Source organism: Oncorhynchus masou, chromosome 19 (genome assembly GCF_036934945.1).
Source record: "Oncorhynchus masou masou isolate Uvic2021 chromosome 19, UVic_Omas_1.1, whole genome shotgun sequence".
In the NCBI taxonomy this organism is placed as follows: Eukaryota; Metazoa; Chordata; class Actinopteri; order Salmoniformes; family Salmonidae; genus Oncorhynchus; species Oncorhynchus masou.
The window spans coordinates 4,842,417-4,861,965 of record NC_088230.1 but is presented as its reverse complement, the minus strand read 5'-3'; the positions used below and the strand labels follow the sequence as shown (position 1 = coordinate 4,861,965).

The following is a 19,549-nucleotide window of genomic DNA, read 5'->3' as shown; positions in this document are numbered from 1 at the left end:
AATGTGAATACTTTCTGAAAGCTCTGTATGTATTGCAAATGTGTTTGAACTGAGGTTACCAACCTCTTCAAGAGGGAAACAAACGTAGCAAGTGTTAAAAAAAAAAAAACCTGCTATGTTTGTTGTGGAGTTCCCACATCTGTTTTTCAGGGGAAATGGAAGTTAGGTTGAAAATACTGTATCCCTGAGAACCGAAAACATCCACTTTCTGCGACCCCCACGGAGATTGAGAGGTTGGAGATGTCAGTACCTCATTGGATTAGGCCTTTAGTAGATTCACGAATGACTGGCTTAAAAATGCAACACGCAAGGGATGTGTCGTAGACCAGTTACTAAGCCAATCTGAAGTCTTAACTTGTCAATTGTTATACTGTAGTCATCAAATAGTCTGAGTCGATGGACTTTATTAACTTATGTCATCCTCAATGTATGATGTGGTAAAAATCTGTTAAGTAGTTTACTCTTCTTGTCTCCTTTCCTGTATGACCAATGATCGCAGGAGACTTGATAAAGCAATAGTGTGGAAACTAGTCCTGTCACCGACGGTGCCTTACAAAAGTATTCATCCCCCTTGGTGTTTTTCCTATTCTGTTGCATTACAACCTGTAATTTAAATGGATTTTTATTTAGATTTCATGTAATGGACATACACAATATTCCAAATCTGTAAATTGAAATGGGAAAAAAATAACTTTGTTTAAAAAAGCCCCTAAATAAGATCTGGTGCAACCAATTACCTTCAGAAGTCACATAATTAGTTAGATTGCACACAGGTGGACTTTATTTAAGTGTCACATGATCTCGGTGTATATATACACCTGTTCTGAAAGGCCCCAGAGTCTGCAACACCACTAAGCAAGGGGCACCAACAAGCAAACGGCACCATGAAGACCAAGGAGCTCTCCAAAGTTGTGTAGAAGTACAGATCAGGGTTGAGTTTTAAAAAAGTATCCGAAACATCCCACGGAGCACCATTTAAATCTATTATTAAAAAATGGAAAGAATATGGCACCACCACAAACCTGCCAAGAGAGGGCTGCCCACCAAAACTCATGGACCAGGCAAGGAGGGCATTAATCAGAGAGGCAACAAAGAGACCAAAGATAACCCTGAAGGAGCTGCAAAGCTCCACAGTGGAGATTGGAGTATCTGTCCATAGGACCACTTTAAGCCGTACACTCCACAGAGCTGGGCTTTACGGAAGAGTGACCAGAAAAAAAGCCATTGCTTAAAGAAATAAATTAGCAAACACGTTTGGTGTTCACCAAAAGGAAGTTGGGAGACTCTCCAAACATATGGAAGAAGGTACTCTGGTCAGATGAGACTGAAGTTGAGCTTTTTGGCCATTGAGGAAAATGCTGTCTGGCACAAACCCAACACCTCTCATCACCCGAGAACACGATCCCCACAGTGAATTGTTGTGGCAGCATCATGATGTGGGGATGTTTTTCATCGGTGGGGACTGGAAAACTGGTCAGAATTGAAGGAATGATGGATGGCGCTAAATACAGGGAAATTCTTGTTTTAGTCTTCCAGATTTGAGACGGGGACCGAGGTTTTTGAGACGGGGACCGAGGTTCACCTTCCAGCAGCACAATGACCCTAAGCATACTGCTAAAGCAACACTTGAATGGTTTAAGGGGAAACATTTAAATCTATTCAAATGGCCTAGTCAAAGCCCAGACCTCAATCCAATTGAGATTCTGTTATATGACTTAAAGATTGCTGTACACCAGCGGAACCCATCCAACTTGAAGAAGCTGGAGCAGTTTTGCCTTGAATGGTCAAAAATCCCAGTGGCTTGTTGTGTCAAGCTTATAGAGTCATGCCCCAAGAGGCTTACAGCTGTAATTGGTGCAAAAGGTGGCTCTGCAAAGTATTGACTTTGGTGGGTGAATAGTTATGCACGCTCAAGTTCTTATTTTTTGTCTTATTTCTTGTTTGTTTCACAAAAATATTTTGCATCTTCAAAGTGTTAGACATGTTGTGTAAATCAAGTGATACAACCCCCCCCCCCCAAAAAAAGTGTGTGTGTGTGTATATATATATGTATGTTTTAATTCCAGGTTGTAAGGCAACACAATAGTTCAAATGCCAAGGGGTGAATACTTTTGCAAGCCACTGTATCAATGGTCATGAAGGAAGGAGACTGGGAAAGGAGGACACTTCAAAGTTTGGGAAAATAGACTGTCTTAGCAATGAGGGAGCAGTTGTGACTTGTCAGGGTATTGTGAGTTTAATCTATTTTTGATAATGCCATATGTTGTAAATTTCCAGAGGGCAGTCTGTCAAATACTTTGAATGAGAAGCAAACAAAAGCTCACAACACGAGAGGACAACACACCCTGGTGTCCATGGAAACGGTGAGAAGACCAATGTATCCCTTCCTCCCGTCTATGCCTTGGAACTCTTTAGGGCTCATATGGATTTTATCTCTGGTAATTCAACCATTATTGATTAAGTCGGCACTGACACTCTTATCAGCACTTCCCATGAGTTGAGCTGGGGATTGCCACGGCCCTCACGATGCGATATTACTTTGTTGGTATGATATGTATTGCGATTCTCAGGATTTATATACAGTTCTAGTAAAAAGTTTGGACACCTGTTCATTCAAGGGTTTTTCTTTATTTGTGCTATTTTCTACATTGTAGAATAATAGTGAAGACATCAACACTTTGAAATAACACACATGGAATCTTGTAGTAACCAAAAAAGTGTTAAACAAATCAAAATATATTTTACATTTGAGTTTCTTCAAATAGCCACGCTTTGCCTTGATGACAGCTTTGCACAGTTTTGTCATTCTCTCAACCAATTTCATGAGGTATGCACCTGGAATGCATTTCAATTAACAGGTGTGCCTTGTTTGTTTGAGCCAATCAGTTGTGTTGTGACAAGGTAGGGGTGGTTTACAGAAGATAGCCCTATTTGGTAAAAGACCAAGTCCATATTATGGCAAGAACAGCTCAAACGTATTGATCGACTGTCGTTTCTCTTTGCTTAACCTCTCTGGGATATGTGGGATGGTAGCGTCCCACCTGGCCAAAAGCCAGAGAAAATGCAGAGCGCCAAATTCAAATAAAAATCAAACTATAAAAATCAAACTTTCATGAAATCACACATGCAAGATCGCAAATTAAAGCTACACTTTTTGTGAATTCAGCCAACATGTCAGATTTCAAGAAGGCTTTTTGGTGAAAGCATTATCTGAGGATAGCGCCATAGTAAACAAAGAGAAAAGCATATTTCAACCCTGCAGGTGCGACACAACTCTGATATAAAAATATAATTCATGCCTTACCTTTGACGAGCGTCTTTTGTTGGCACTCCAATATTTCCCATAAACACCACAAATGGTCCTTTGTTTAATGAAATCCGTTGATATATATCCAAAATGTATTTGGCGCGTTTGATCCAGGAAAACACTGGTTCCAACTTGCGCAACGTGACTACAAAATATCTCAAAAGTTACGTGTAAACTTTGCCAAAACATTTCAAACTACTTTTGTAATACAACTTTTGGTATTTTTTAAAGTAAATAATCAAATTTAAGACGGGATGCTCTGTGTTCAATACAAGAGGAAAACAAACTGTAGCTAGCATTCTGGTCTCGCCTCTATCTAACAGTACACTTCCTTGTTCAAGATGGCCATACTTCTTCATTACACAAAGGAAAAACCTCAAACAATTTCTAAAAACAGTTGACATCCAGTGGAAGCGATCGGAACTGCAAGAAGGTCCCTTAGAAATCTGGATTCCTAATGAAAACACATTTGAAAAGTGACCTCAAAAAAAAATCTCAATGGTTTGTCCTCTGGGTTTCACCTGCTAAATAGTTTTAGAAACTTCTGAGTGTTTTATATCCATATTTACTAATAATATGCATATCGTATCTTCTGGGGATGAGTAGCAGGCAGTTAAATTTGGGCATGCATTTCATCCGGACATGAAAATACTGCCCCCTGTCACCAAGAAGTTAAAGACATAGTCAGTCAATGCGGAAAATTTCAACAACTTGGAAAGTTTCAAGTGCTGTCGCAAAAACCATCAGCGCTATGATGAAACAGGCTCTCATGAGAACCTCCACAGGAAAGGAAGACCCAGAGTTACCTCTGCTGCACAGGATAAGTCCATTAGTTACAGAGTTCAAGTATAGATGCATCTCAACATCAACTGTCCAGAGGAGACTGCGTGAATCAGGCCTTCATGTTTGAATTGCTGCAAAGAAACCACTACTAAAAGACACCAATAAGAAAGAGACTTGCAGAACGACAGATTTTTACCTTGTCAGCTTAGTGATTCTATCCAGCAACCTTTCAATTACTGGCCCAATGCTCTAACCACTAGGCTACCTGCAATGGACTTTAGACCAGTGGAAATGTGTCCTTTTGGTCTGAGTACAAATTGCGACACAGAGTATGTGAACTAATGATCTCCTCATGCGTAGTTCCCACCGTGAAGCATGGAGGAAGTGTGATAGCTTTGCTGGGGACACTGTCTGATTTTATTTAGAATTCAAAGCACACTTAACCAGCATGGAAACCACACTTTTTTCTGATGCGATACGCCATCCCATCTGCTTTGCACTTAGTCCCACTATCGTTTGTTTTTCAACAGGACAATGGCCCAACACACATCTAGGCTGTGTAATGGCTATTTGACCAAGAAGGAAAGCGATGGAGTGCTGTATCAGATGAGCTGGCCTCCCCAATCACCCGACCTCAACCCAATTGAGATGGTTTTGGATGAGTTGGACTGCAAAGTGTAGGAAAGGCAGCCAACAAGTGCCCAGCATATCTGGGAACTCCTTCAAGACTGTTGGAAAAGCATTCCAGGTGAAGCTGGTTGAGAGAATGCCAAAAGTGTGGAACTCTGTCAAGACAAAGGGTGGCTACTTTGAAGAATCTGAAATATATTTAAGATTTTTTTGGTTACCTGATGATTCCATATGTTATTTCATAGTTTTGATGTCTTCACTATTATTCTACAATGTAGGAAATAGTTTTTAAAAATAAAAATGTAAACCCTTGAATGAGTAGGCGTGTCTGAACTTTTGACTGGTATTGTATGTATTGCAATTTGATGCTGTGATTTTATTGCGATTCAATGTTCCAAACATATTGCTCACCATATCTCTGCTGCAGTGAGTGTAACTCACTTTTTCACTATGTTTTTTTTTACTACCCATGAGCAGTTTGTCTTTCTGTTCAAATAACCATCATTGGTCTGATTTGCACAATCAATTCTACCATGTTGACACTTCATTTGTATTATCAACAAATCAGTGACCCAGTTTCATCTTAGATGGAGTAGGAATGTTTAATAAGCAAAACTATCTGCACATTTCAAAAACATGTTAAAACATTAACATTATCACCCATATGCTGACCCTGCCCTCCCTGTGTCCAGCCGAAGCGGAGCTCCAAGAGTAGCAGACTGTTCGGGGAAGAGGAGGAACAGCGCCTCCCATCCAGATCCCCTAGAAGGAGCCAAAGGGTCACCTCTGTGCCCCAGGTAAGGGCTCCAGCTCACACAGATGGTCAATGCAGTCTCTCTTTTTAAGGTCGACTGATTAATCGGAATGGCCGATTTCATTTCAGTTTTCATAACAATCGGAAATCTGTATTTTTGGACACCGATTTTTATTTCATAAAAAAATTAATATATATATTATAAAACACCTTTATTTAAATATTGTTACATGGTACAACCGACAATGTTATTTCATAATTATGTACAATTCTGGCAAATTACAGTCTTTGTTAGGAATGAATGGACTTCACACAGTTCGCAACGAGCCAGGCGGACCAAACTGTTGCATATACCTTGACTGCTTGCACGGAACGCAAGAGTAGTGACACAATTTCCCTAATTCTAAGAAATGCATGTTAGCAGGCAATATTAACTAAATATGCAGGTTTAAAAAATATATACTTGTGTATTGATTTTTAAAGAAAGGCATTGATATTTATGGTTAGGTTTGGTGCAACGACAGTGCTAAATCATCACCCGTTTGGCGAAGTAGGCTATGAATCGGTAAGAAATTAACAGGTACCGCACCGATTTATATGCAATGCAGGACACGCTAGATTAACTAGTAATATCATCAATCATGTGTAGTTAACTAGTGATTATGTGAAGATGGATTGTTTTTTTATAAGTTTAATGCTAGCTAGCAACTTACCTTGGCTTCTTGCTGCCCTCACGTAACAGGTAGTCAGCCTTGCCATGCAGGCTCCTCGTGGAGTGCAATGTAAGGCAGGTGGTTAGAGCGTTGGACTAGTAACCGGAAGGTTGCAAAAACGAATCCCCGAGCTGACAAGGTAAAAATCTGTTGTTCTGCCCCTGAACAAGGCAGTTAACAAGGCCAGTTCCTAGGCCGTCATTGAAAATAAGAATGTGTTCTTAACTGACTTGCTAAGTTAGACTTAGGGATGCCACCCGTTAGATAAAATACAGAACGGTTCCGTATTTCACTGAAAGAATAAACGTTTTGTTTTCGAAATGATAGTTTCCTGATTCGACCATATTAATGACCAAAGGCTCGTATTTCTGTGTTTTATTATGTTATAATTAAGTCTATTATTTGATAGAGCAGTCTGACTGAGCGATGGTGGGCAGCAGCAGACTCGTTAGCATTCATTCAAACAGCACTTTCGTGAGTTTGACAGCAGCTCTTCGCTGTGCTTCAAGCATTGAGTTGTTTGACTTCAAGCCTATCAACTCCCGAGATTAGGCTGGTGTAACCGATGTGAAATGGCTAGCTAGTTAACGGCGTGCACACTAATAGCTTTTCAATCGGTGACGTCACTCGCTCTGAGACTTGGAGTAGTTGTTCCCCTTGCTCTGCAAGGGCTGCGGCTTTTGTGGGGCGATGGGTAGCGATGCATCGGGTGGCTGTTGTCGACGTGTTCCTGGTTCGAGCCAAGGTAGGGGCGAAGAGGGGACGGAAGCTATACTGTTACACTGGCAATAATATAGTGCCTATAAGAACGTCCAATAGTCAAAGGTATATGAAATACAAATGGTATAGAGGAATAGTCCTATATTAACTACAACCTAAAACTTCTTACCTGAGAATATTGAAGACTCATGTTAAAAGGAACCACCAGCTTTTATATGTTCTGAGCAGGGAACTTAAACGTTTGCTTTTTTACATGGCACATATTGCACTTCTACTTTCTTCTCCAACACTTGGTGCAAAAACAATTTAAACCAAATTGAACATGTTTCATTATTTATGTGAGGTTAAATTGATTTTGTTGATGTATTAAGTTAAAATAAGTATTCATTCAGTATTGTTGTAATTGTCATTATTACAGATAGAATAAAAAATATTGGCCGATTTAATCGGTAATGGCTTTTTTTGGCCCTCCAATAATCGGTATCGGCGTTGAAAAATCATAATCGGTCGACCTCTACTCTCTTCAAATCAAATTAGTCACATGCGCCGAATACAACCACCTTACAGTGACATGCTTACTTACGAGCCCCTAATCAACAATGCAGTTTTCTTTCTTTAAAGAAGAAAAAAGATGATGATAATAATAAGAAATATAAGTAACAATTAATTAAAGTAACAGTAAAATAACAATAGCAAGACTATATATACAGGGGGTACCGGTTAGTTGAGTTATTAAAGTGACTATGCATAGATTATAACAACAGAGTAGCAGCGGTGTAGGGGGGTCAATGCAAATAGTCTGGGTGTCCAATTGATTAGGTGTTCAGGAGTCCTACGGCTTGGGGGTTGAAGCTGTTAAGAAGCCTCTTGGACCTAAACTTGGCACTCCGGTACTGCTTGCCGTGTGGTAGCAGAGATAACATTCTGACTAGAGTGGCTGGAGTCTTGGGCAATTTTTAGGGCCTTCCTCTGCACCGCCTGGTATAGAGGTCCTGGATGGCAGGCAGCTTTCCCCAGTGATGTACTGGGCCGTACGCACTACCCTCTGTTGTGCCTTGCGGTCGGAGGCTGAGCAATTGCCATAACAGGCAGGGATGCAACAAGTCAGGATACTCTTGATAATGCAGCTGTAGAACCTTTTGAGGATCTCAGGACTCATGCCAAATATTTTTAGTTTTCTGAGGTGGAATAGGTTTTGTCGTGCCCTCTTCACGACTGTTGGTGTGCTTCTACTATGAAGGGGGCTGAATGAAAGGGGAATGACTCAGAGGTCTGGCAGAGAGCCCACAGGCTCGTGACGCGCGGTCATGAGAAACACCATTGGACCCTGCAGCCGTCATACCGCTCAGGAAGGAGACGCATTCGTTCTCCTAGAGATGAACATACCTTGGTGCGAAATGTGCAAATCAATCCCAGAACAGCAAAGGACCTTGTGAAGATGCTAGAGGAAACGGGTACAGAAGTATCTATATCCACAGTAAAACGAGTCCTATATGGACATAACTTGAAAAGCTGCTTAGCATGGAAGAAGCCACTGCTCCAAAACCGCCGTAAAAAAAGCCAGACTACAATTTGCAACTGCACATGGGGACAAAGATTGTACTTTTTGGAGAAATGTCCTCTGGTCTGATGAAAAATAGAACTGTTTGGCATAATGACCATCGTTATGTTTGGAGGAAAAAGGGGGATGCTTGCAAACCAAAGAACACCATCCCAACCATGAAGCATGGGGGTGGCAGCATCATGAGGCATGAAACAAAATAGATAGCGTCATGAGGAAGGACAATTATGTGGATATATTGAAGCAACATCTCAAGCAATCAGTTAAAGCTTGGTCGCAAATGGGTCTTCCAAATGGACAATGACCCCAAGCATACTTCCAGAGTTGTGGCAAAATGGTTTAAGGACAACAAAGTAGAGGTATTGGAGTGGCCGTCACAAAGCCCTGACCTCAATCTTACAGAAAATTTGTGGGGGGAACTGAAAAAGCTTGTGTGAGCAAGGAGGCCTACAAACCTGACTCAGTTACACCAGCTCTGTCAGGAGGAATGGGCCACAATTCACCCAACTTATTGGTGGAAGGCTACCTGAAATGTTTTACCCAAGTTAAACTATTTAAAGGCAATGCCTTTACTAATATATCCAATCTGGGAGGTAAAACTTGATAAAGTATTCAATCATTTCGCTGTGTATTTCGGATGGAATCAAGGCATTAGAATGTACCAGAGGCCACCAAAATAGAGCTCCTTCTGCTAAAAATGTTTAACCTGGGGGTGGCCTGGCTGGTTATGTACTTGTGGAAAACACTGATCCCTAGCCACCACTGATACACCACGCAGAAACATGTTTAACATTTATTGAAAAATGCAGGTCTTGGTGATATAGGCTCTGCTCCTTCAGCATCAATATATACAATTAACTACAAGCAATGAATGTGGTAAGCTATACCAATCCCCCAAAACAGCAGAGCCAGAATACTGTGTAGCTACGGCAGAAAGCACTATTTAGATATTATCAAATGATCCAGCTAAGTCATTCTACCATATCAAGGTTGTGTCCTGACTGGCCTATGAGGATCAGGTTACAGTGGACCATGGTTCTACAGAGAGATCTCTTCCTTCTGCACAGGTGGAGAGGTATAGAGGGATTGGTTGAGGGGTTTATGATCTCACACCCATTGTAAATTTTAAGGCAGCAGCCCAACCCTTCTGGTCTGTAACGTGAGAGGCTGGAATGTCTGTGTGCCTTAGGAAGAGTTTACAGCCCAAAATGCCAGAACATCAAATAAATTGACCTTTGGACATTATATTTCAGCCAAAATGGTGGTAAAACAATGATAGATGGAATATGAAAATGAATGTTGATTTTTGTGTTGTCATTAAAACTTAAATGAAGACGTTATAACAAAAACGTTACTTGAGGAGTTATTATTTGTATATGATGTTTAGATCCTTTTTGTTGTGTAGAAAATATCCAGATCAAAGAGAACTGTGATTTGAGTTGTCTAAACAAGATCATAGTAAGTTCTAATACCTTGCCTTGTAACTAGCTACAAACCAGGGAACCCAGAGAGCATGTCATAAAGACGGAAACGGCCCTTTTGACCCGAGGGTATAAAACATGTGCGCTAAGAATTTACATATCAGACTAAGTTGACCATGCGCTGCAGCCGCGAAACACAACATGAGTTTGAGGAAGACAAAGGAACCTTTTAACAATCAATGCTATGGTTGATTACTGTATCTAGGAAGGTGAATTCAAGCACAACCACCCAGTTATTCTTTTCAAGTCACCGGTTTTCTACACGGCCCTCCTACCCACGTTGGGAGCGTCGACACGGCTGGTTAGCCTCGCCTCCTCAGAAGCTCACTCACAGAACGAGTGCAAGGAAACAGACAACTAAGAGAAAGGACATGGCTCTCCCGAGTGGAGCTGTGGTCTAAGGCTAGCTGTGCAACTAGAGATTCTGGGTTTTTAGAAAAAGTGCAACTAGGCTTATTTGTTTTAAGAAAAAGTTTCAAACTATATTGCTGTTCATTGTCTATATATACACTACTCGTTTAAAAGCTAGAGATAGGCCGGTGGAGATTCAGTATGTGAATTGCGCTTGAAGCGAACAGTGAAGAAAACCAAAATGTGTCAATTAGAAGTTAATATATTAATGCAAAAAATGTGTTTGCACAGATTTAGATAAAGTGCTCACTAAAATTAAAATGTAATGTCATCATAGCCACCCACTGCTTCACTAAAATTGATCATTAGGCTATGGACAGGTTGTGTGCATTTCTCTATTTTCTAATAGTTGTCAATTAAATCTTCATGCCTATCACAACTGTTTCAAAACTCAGCAAAAAAAGAAACGTCTTTTCACTGTCAACTGCGTTTATTTTCAGCAAACTTAACATGTGTAAATATTTGTATGAACATAAGATTTAACAACTGAGACATAAACTGAACAAGTTCCACATACATGTGAATAACAGAAATTAAATAATGTGTCCCTGAACAAAAGGGAGGGTCAAAATCAAAAGTCAGTATCTGGTGTGGCCACCAGCTGCATTAAGTACTGCAGTGCATCTCCTCCTCATGGACTGCACCAGATTTGCCCTATTATTTCTGTGAGATATTACCCCCTCTTCCACCAAGGCAGCTGCAAGTTCCCGGACATTTCCGGGGGAAATGGCCCTAGCCCTCACCCTCCGATCCAATAGGTCCCAGATGTGCTCAATGGGATTGAGATCCGGGCTCTTCGCTGGCAATGGCAGATCACTGACATTCCTGTCTTGCAGGAAATCATGCACAGATCGAGCAGTACGACTGGTAGCATTGTCATGCTGGAGGGTCATGTCGGGATGAGCCTGCAGAAAGGGTACCACATGAAGGGGGAGGATGTCTTCCCTGTAACGCACAGAGTTGAGATTGAGCTTCTTGTCATTGCAGGCAGTCTGATGATGCTGTGACACACCGCCCCAGACCATGACGGGCCCTCCACCTCCAAATCGATCCTGATCCAGAGTACAGGCCTCGGTGTAACGCTCATTCCTTTGACGATAAATGCATATCTGACCATCACCACTGATGAGACAAAACCGTGACTCGTTAGTGAAGAGCACTTTTTGCCAGTCCTGTCTGGTCCAGCGACGGTGGGTTTGTGCCCATGGGCGACGTTGTTGCCGGTGATGTCTGGTGAGGACCTGCCTTACAACTGTCCACAATAGGGCTTGTAGGCCTGTCTGAACACTGATGGAGGGATTGAGCATCCCTGGTGTAACTCAGGCAGTTGTTGTTGCCATCCTGTACCTGTCCCGCAGTTGTGATGTACCGATCCTGTGCGGGTGTTGTTACATGTGGTCTGCCACTGCGAGGACGATCAGCTGTCCGTCCTGTCTCCCTGTAGCGCCGTCTTAGGCGTCTCACAGTACGGACATTGCAATGTATTGCCCTGGCCACATCTGTAGTCCTCATGCCTCCTTGCAGCATGCCTAAGGCACGTTCACGCAGATGAGCAGGGACACTAGGCTTCTTTCTTTTGGTGTTTTTCAGAGTCAGTAGAAAGGCCTCTTCAGTGTCCCAAGTTTTCATAACGGTGACCTTACTTGCCTACTGTCTGTATGCTGTTAGTGTCTTAACGACTGTTCCACAGGTGCATGTTTATTAATTGTTTATGGTTCCTTGAACAAGAATGGGAAACAGTGTTTGAACCCTTTACAATGAAGATCTGTGAAGTTATTTGGATTTTTACGAATTATCTTTGAAAGACAGGGTCCTGAAAAGGGGATGTGTTTTTTTTGCTGAGTTTATATATCTCCCTTAACATTTCCTTGTCAATGTATATGATAGGCTACATTGATTTAGCATTATCCTATAATGTAGACAAAAAAAATATTCTCCTACAGAAAGGATTTGAAGGTAAGGCACCGTTCTTGAGTGTGATGCACTGCAGGTGACTTTGAATGATGAGTCCTCCTTTTAGGTGGGTCCGTGTGCATGTATAAGTTCACTAATTCTCTATGTCCATTCATAAAGTTTTCTAAAATAGCTTAGACTGTCTGGACTTCATCTCTTTTTGCAGGGTCAGCATATATGCGAGGAATGACGACAGGTGCCATAAAATTCATGATTCATCCTATCGGATACTTAGCCTATATCCTAATATTTTCAGTCGCATATTTTTCCGGAAGTATATAATTTTATCTCATTACTGTGTCCCCTCTTACCACTTTTAACAACATATTGCCATATGGAATAACCACAGCAGAATTAGTGACGTTATGCGAAATGCTCTGAAAAGTGGAGGGAAAAACGCATCGGACTTAGTATGAATGGTTTAGTGCGTCAAAATTCAAATTCCTCTCCAATCTGACATTTTATTAATTTGTATATTAAAATAATATTTAGAGGTTATAACTTGAATATTAATAAAATGCTACTGATAATAACAAAGTGTCATGGTCATAGTGAAGTTGCAATGAAAAGCCACGTGTTTCTTTTTGAACGGTTATGTCGGTTACTGTGTACATTGGCCTGGCCAATTACCATGATTTCAAATTCCATACTGTCACAGCATATTGCTTGATCGCTAACAGCTAATCGCCATATGGGTGTTTAGCAAGCCAACCGCATGCTAGGTAATGCTAGTATCAACTGCTCATCCAACACAGCTGAAACTATAGCAAGCCTTAATTGGTCATCTCACAGCTATAAAGCGTCAGCTTCCCCACTAAGGTATACGGTGATAACTTGAAATCTGAGGAAGAAAGCTTATGGTTTGGGTTAGGCAGTATTAACTATTTCAAATGAAGCTTTACCTCTGTGAAAATATTCTTAATGATGGAAAGACCCAGAAAAGTTTAGCTGACGACAGCCGAGTAGCACAAGATATCACGCTGCTCGACTGCTGAACAGTGTGTGTAGCGGCCCGCAGCATGTGGTAGATATGAGTCATGCTCCACTACAATGACTGTAGCAGTGTGAGCGGCATCAGGGTATTAGATGCCTTGCATACGCACGCACCATGTAAAACAAGCATGCATGATAATGCACGTAAACTTGTTTACCACTATCCTAAAATGATGTGTGCCATCGTACTGCGATGCTCCAAGCAGATGCTATTGAAGGGGTAGACAGTGTTGGCATCTGTCACCACAACATCGTGTGCTATTGGCAATAGCAATAATAGCAACCATGACATAACGACTATGTGCAGATCATACAAGACGTAACTAGCAATGCATAAATTAGCACAAGATCATGGATACGGAGCCAAACCATGCACATGCTCCCATAAATGCAATATCGGCAGCCATTCCATTTATGCAGTACTGTGTGTAGATAATGAAGCAAATAATATCAGCTACAACCTGAATGTGTTATCATTCCCCACAGCATAAGAGTTGAAGCCTAAAACGCTTGATAGAACTAAATGAATTAATAACAGTAGCTAATGCATGATTACTAGAATGAAACGATCACTAAAATTAGCATACGAAAGCATATGATATGATAGAATTAGAATAGAGTCACAACTGTAATTCGAATAATACTAATAGAATGCAAAGATGGACCGACAGGAAGGACTACATATGTAAAATGCATGATTGAACCTACTGCTGCAGATAAGGATGAAGTAAATGTAACTACTTTGTCTGAAACTATGCTGTAAAATGTATGCCAATAGTGTGACTCGTGAAACAGTATGCACAAATGTGCTAGCAGACACTCCTGATTTGATCAAATCAAACTTTGTCACATGCTCCAAATACAACAAGTGTAGACCTTACTGTGAAATGCTTACTTACAAGCCCAACAGTGCAGTTCAAGAAAGAGTTAAGAAAATATTTACCTAATTAAAAGTAACGCAATAAAATAATAACGAGGCTATACACAGGGAGTACAGGTTAGTCGAGGTAATGTGTCCATGTAGGTAGGGGTGAAGTGACTATGCATAGAGCAGAAAAGCAGCAGAAGTGTAGCTATACAATTACACTAATCCAGACCAGTCTGCAAGTTCATTTGAATGCATTTCTAGCTTTAAAATGTATCAGGGAAAAAGGTTCCAAAGAATAATAACCATAGTTAAATAATTTGTACAACATTTACAATGTGACTGCCGGCGCAAGTCACAATAACTAATGTGATTGGGATGATCCCTAAAATGTAGAATATTGCTGGAAGTCACCGTATCAGCAGTCTCGTGAGGTGCACGACATGCAGTGATAGTTAGGCTACTCTCTATTGATGCTACACTAAAAAAATTACTGACTGCATTTTGAATGAAATACTATCGAATCGCCATAAGTACCTGCTCCTGATCAGAAAGCATTGCTCCTCACTCATGGAATATCAACGCCTAGGCCTCTATAGATGTCCTAGCATTGGCTACTTTCTAATTGTATGGACGAGGGATGATTCTCCATGATGGGGTGTGAGTTCACCGAGCGCACAGACTTCCTGAAATCTGGCATTGGGAACAAAGTAGGCTATACGATAGGCTACTCCCGAGACGACTAATTATACTAAGCTAGCTAGTTTGTAGCTGGCTATTAATGGACAACAAAACACAGCTAGCGAGCATTCACTAAGAAAATGTATCATAAAGCGGTAGCATGGCGATGAACCGCTAGCTGCAGCATACTAGCAGTAGCAGCAAGCGGCAGCAGGATGTGTGAGCAGAACCGGTCAGCTTAAGTGGGCCACCAAGTAAGGTAGGCGTGATTGCACCAATTAGATGTTAGTAATAATCTCAGTTGAGGTGGGCACTCAGGTTCCCTTTCTGAACTGGCTTCTCTTTATGGACACCATGGAATCTCTGGGAAATATCAATGCAATGGAATCGAATGAAACATTTTGGGCGGTTTTCATTTTCATGCACACCAAGTGTACCAGTTATTTGTGTCTGTAATTAACTTAAATGTTCCCCTCTAGGTGTTCATCTGCATTCTTTTCGGAGGAGCGGACTGCACTGAGGCAGAAGATGCGTCTGCTGTAGCAGAGGACGCTTGCCAACGTGTCACACTGCAAAGACCTCCCCGATGAGATTCCCCTGCCGCTTGTCATAGGAACCAAAATCACTGGTACAACACTGTTGTCATGGCAACCACGGTGACTTGTTAAATATCAGCAGCCCTTACCCTAAAAGTAGCTATCATAGTCACCTGTAAAATATCCACAAACCTGTAGCTATAGCAACCAAAGTCACCTGCAAATATCTCCAGATTAGATTTCCTTGTTTTTGTATGTGCAGCCAGCTTTGAGTATTGATGATGTCTGCGTGTATTCCAGCTCGTCTCAGGGGAGTCCATGACGGCCTGTTCACTGGGCAGATTGATGCTGTGGATACAGGCGCTGCCACTTACCGTGTGACCTTTGACCGGAAAGGGCTGGGCACACACACTGTGCCTGACTACGAAGTGTTGGTATGCCTTCCTAGCCTTCATAACACTCATTCAGCATTATGTTAGAACCGGGATTCTAACCTCATCAGACATCACAGACACAAACACATAAGTCTTTGGCCATCACTAGCAGTTTTGTCCAAGCCCCAAGAAAGCATTACCAACGTAGAAGACGATACATTTTTCTTCCTCGATCACGCTCATATGCTTTCGGAAAATCAGCAGCAAGGGAGGGAACATGTACAAGATATTGCCAATACCATGGTGATTTATTGCATTACCAGCTAGAGTTGATTTAAAATATCTGTTGTTTCTTCCCCCTCCAGAGTAACGAGCCGAACGAGACCATGCCCATCTCAGCCTTTGCCCAGAAACAGAGACCCTCCCGCTTCCAGAACTTCATGACCCCACCTAGGGAAACTTACCCCTCTGCCACCACACCCGTCCTCATGGTAAGCATGAAACAAGGGCTTCAGTGCACATTATAGTTGCCTTTCCAGTTTTATTTGTGATCATGTGAGATTACGGGGAATGCTTCATGTACTTCTATTGCTATAAGATGAATATGACGGACCCTTAAATTGAATATTGTTTTGTTTATTTGGAATTGACACGTCAATTCCTGTGACAGGACAATGACCCCCTCATCAGCCAGTCTCCATGGAAAAGCAAACTCTCCGGAGCTGAAGGGGATACACTCGGCGGATTCCCTGTCAAGTTCCTCGTTCAAGTAGTGAGTGTTCCTGTCTTGGCTTTGCCTCTAGGATCATATATCATAGTGTAAATATGTCCCACTAAAATCTCTCCCTCTCCTCTATCTCCTAGACGAGGCTTTCCAAGGTCCTTATGATCAAGAAGGAACACATCAAGCACTTGAAAGATATGAACTCAGAGGCTGAAAAACTGGTATGGTCATAGATAGTTCTATAACAATATTATAACATAATATTTTCAAGACAGTATATTCAGTCAAAGAAATTTGGAAATAAGTGACCAAAAGTAAATGTATACAACTTAACATTGAGATGTGTGTTTGTCTTTGTAGAAGTCGTACTCAATGCCTATAGGCCTGGAGTTCCAGAAGTGTTATGCCACCACAGTCCTGGAGCTGGAGCAGCTCAATAAGGACCTGAACAAGGTGCTGCACGAGGTTCAGCAGTTCTGCTGCGAGGTGCGGACTTATTTCGGGCTCATCAAATAAATGGGCTATATTTGATAGTTTTGCAGCAAAATGTGTAGCATGTAGCCAAGCCTCTTGTGAGGGTCCTTAGTGAGAAGACATACCGAAGACTAGCAAAACATCAGAAATAGTTGTTTTAGATTGTCATCAGCGAAAGGGCGTCTTAATAATAATGTAAATAAAATGTGTTTTTGTTTCCAAAGCTTATATGAACTTCTTTCTCTTCAGCTGCTCCCAGAACAGTTTTGCAACAACATTAATCTATGTCTCTGTGCCCTCTCTAGCTGGCCCCAGATCAGGGCATGGCGCCTGCAGACCGGCCCACAGAGCTGCGTCAGCACTGTGAGGAAGAGGCCAAGGAGATAGTGCAGCAGACCAACTCCCTCCGCGACGACCAGCAGTGTGTTTCTAACTCCAGCCTCACACACCTCATCTCAGGCCTCACCGCCTTGTTGCTTCAGATCAAGGTTAGTGTAAGGTACACACACACAGCCTCACAGCCCTACTCAAGTTATTTGTTTGCCTGATCATGTATTTGTTTGTGCTCCAGTGTCTGGCTGAGGGAGGATACCTGAACTCCTTTGAATTTAAATCACTGACGGACTCTCTGAATGACATAAAGAGCTCAATAGACCCCTCCAACCTCAGGTGAGTGCCTATACATATCACACTCATTCTCTGCCCCAATGTTTTGTCCTATTTAGAGTTATGCAGGGAGATGGATGGCGGTGATAGAAGTCTTCAGAGAAAGGTCTATAAATATGGCCAAGATGACGGGTGCATGTTCACATGGTCAAAATGTGTGTGTCTTGTCTGTGCAGTTGCTTCCAGAACAACATAGAGATCCACGTAGCACACATCCAGAGTGGCCTGAGTCAGCTGGGAAACATGCATGCCTTTGCAGCCAACAACACCAACACGGTCTAAAGCCGGCATCATTACCACACACAGAGAGCAGCCTGGTCAGCACCAACAGAGTGGAACATACACACACACCATCTCGAATGACTGAAAGAAAAGATGTCCTTTGTGGATCCCCTAACTTCCCTCCAAGAAAGGCCCCACTGAAATGATCTAGTTCAACATGTATTTTTCAGGTTGTGGGGAAATATCCTGATTTTTATCAGTCTGTTGTCCACTTTTATTGTGGATGTCTTTTGAAAATGATTTGTTTATTATAATGAAAACTGACATTTTAATGTCAAAAAATGGCCCTGGTCTCTAAACTAGATTTTGGTCATTGCGGGAATTCACGTACATTTCCTGTTGTAGATTATTCTATAGTCTCATGGGCCAAACAGTACGTTAAACAGTTTCTATAATAATCCATATTTATTTATTTATTTTTGAGTGATATAACAATTTACCATTTGGAGCTTCCCTTTGGGTCAATGTTTTGTTCCTTTACTCAACTGATAGTAAGCACAGGGGAGGCTAAAGAATGTTTTGTACATTTTCTTTATTGTGGGTATATGTAGAATGCCTTTATGATTCATCAACATTTCTGTAACATACTCAAAGATGGCTTTTGTAATTTTGTGTGCACTGAAGAGTTTTTGTAATAGGTTTGATAGTCTCGAACAGGGTATTGCTGTTGCTGAAAGCTCACATCAGGCCTACATCAGTGATGTAACCTAATTTCAAACACAAAACTGAGTTGGTAAAGTTTGTTACCAGAATTTCTCCATTTCATAATTGGTTTTGTAAATCTGTATATGGGAATTGTAAATATTCCTTGCTGTCATTTTGTAAAGCAAACTGATTACATGCATTTGTACCCAGTGCTGGTACATTAAATGTCGTATATATTTTATTTTGCATGTTTGCAAACGAAGATGATTAAAATATTTATTTAAATATACTAGTGTTTCTTTATAACACACTGACATCATTTCATTTTGAAGTTAATTAAGAACCCACCAGTTTTTGTTGTTGTTGCTGTGAGTGTTGTTGCACGGAATCGCAATGCTCAACTCGTCGAGTCTCATTTGCTCAACTTTGCTCCTATTCACCTCCCTGGCATCATAAACACAAATGATAGTCGAGTGTATGTGGTTGCCCATTTTCCTGGGTAGTGTTGCCTTCACGCGTTTCTTCCACCCGGGTGTGAAGTGAGTGGTCTGAATTAGTTCCTGACTGAATCTCTTGGGGCATTAGGTTATAGGGTTGTGTGAACGGGGCCACAGGGGTGTTGGCAGCAACACCGTTGAGATTCATGGACAAAGGCAACCCTTCCTGGTGATGGGATTTGGCTCGTCGGTTCTGTAACCACACCTTATTGCATTTTAAAGTAGTGGTTTAGTGGCTAGTAGTCCAAGACCAATTTGTTGTCATGGAAACTGTTGTGTCTTAACTGACTTGAAATGTGTTGCCTTACCTGAATTCTGGGTTCTGGTAGGCCAGTGAGAGCCTCAAGTCTCTCGCGGCGGTAGATGTCAGGGTATTTGGTGTCAGAGTACACTTTCTCCGGCACCCCTATTTACTGCTGGTTGATGGGTCAGCAAAGCCATGCTATCCGCTCTTGGCCCCGTGGGGTTTGCAGACTTGAAATTGCTTATCCTATCGGCA

The 19,549-nt window shown here is 41.6% G+C and overlaps 1 protein-coding gene and 1 pseudogene across 1 annotated transcript in view; both read left to right on the top strand.

The window, feature by feature from the left end:
• LOC135505505 (protein lin-9 homolog) overlaps window positions 1–11,676 on the top strand; it is a 33,575-nt gene extending 21,899 nt beyond the window's left edge. The window contains exons 3-5 of the mRNA XM_064924582.1: window positions 2,278–2,363; window positions 5,413–5,517; window positions 11,348–11,676. Coding sequence (XP_064780654.1) covers window positions 2,278–2,363; window positions 5,413–5,517; window positions 11,348–11,356 — 200 coding nt within the window. The 3' untranslated portion in view covers window positions 11,357–11,676. The remainder of the gene's footprint in view (window positions 1–2,277; window positions 2,364–5,412; window positions 5,518–11,347) is intronic.
• Window positions 11,677–15,067: 3,391 nt separating this feature from the next.
• Window positions 15,068–18,811, top strand: LOC135505504 (protein lin-9 homolog; annotated as a pseudogene).
• The last annotated feature ends 738 nt before the right edge of the window (window positions 18,812–19,549 follow it).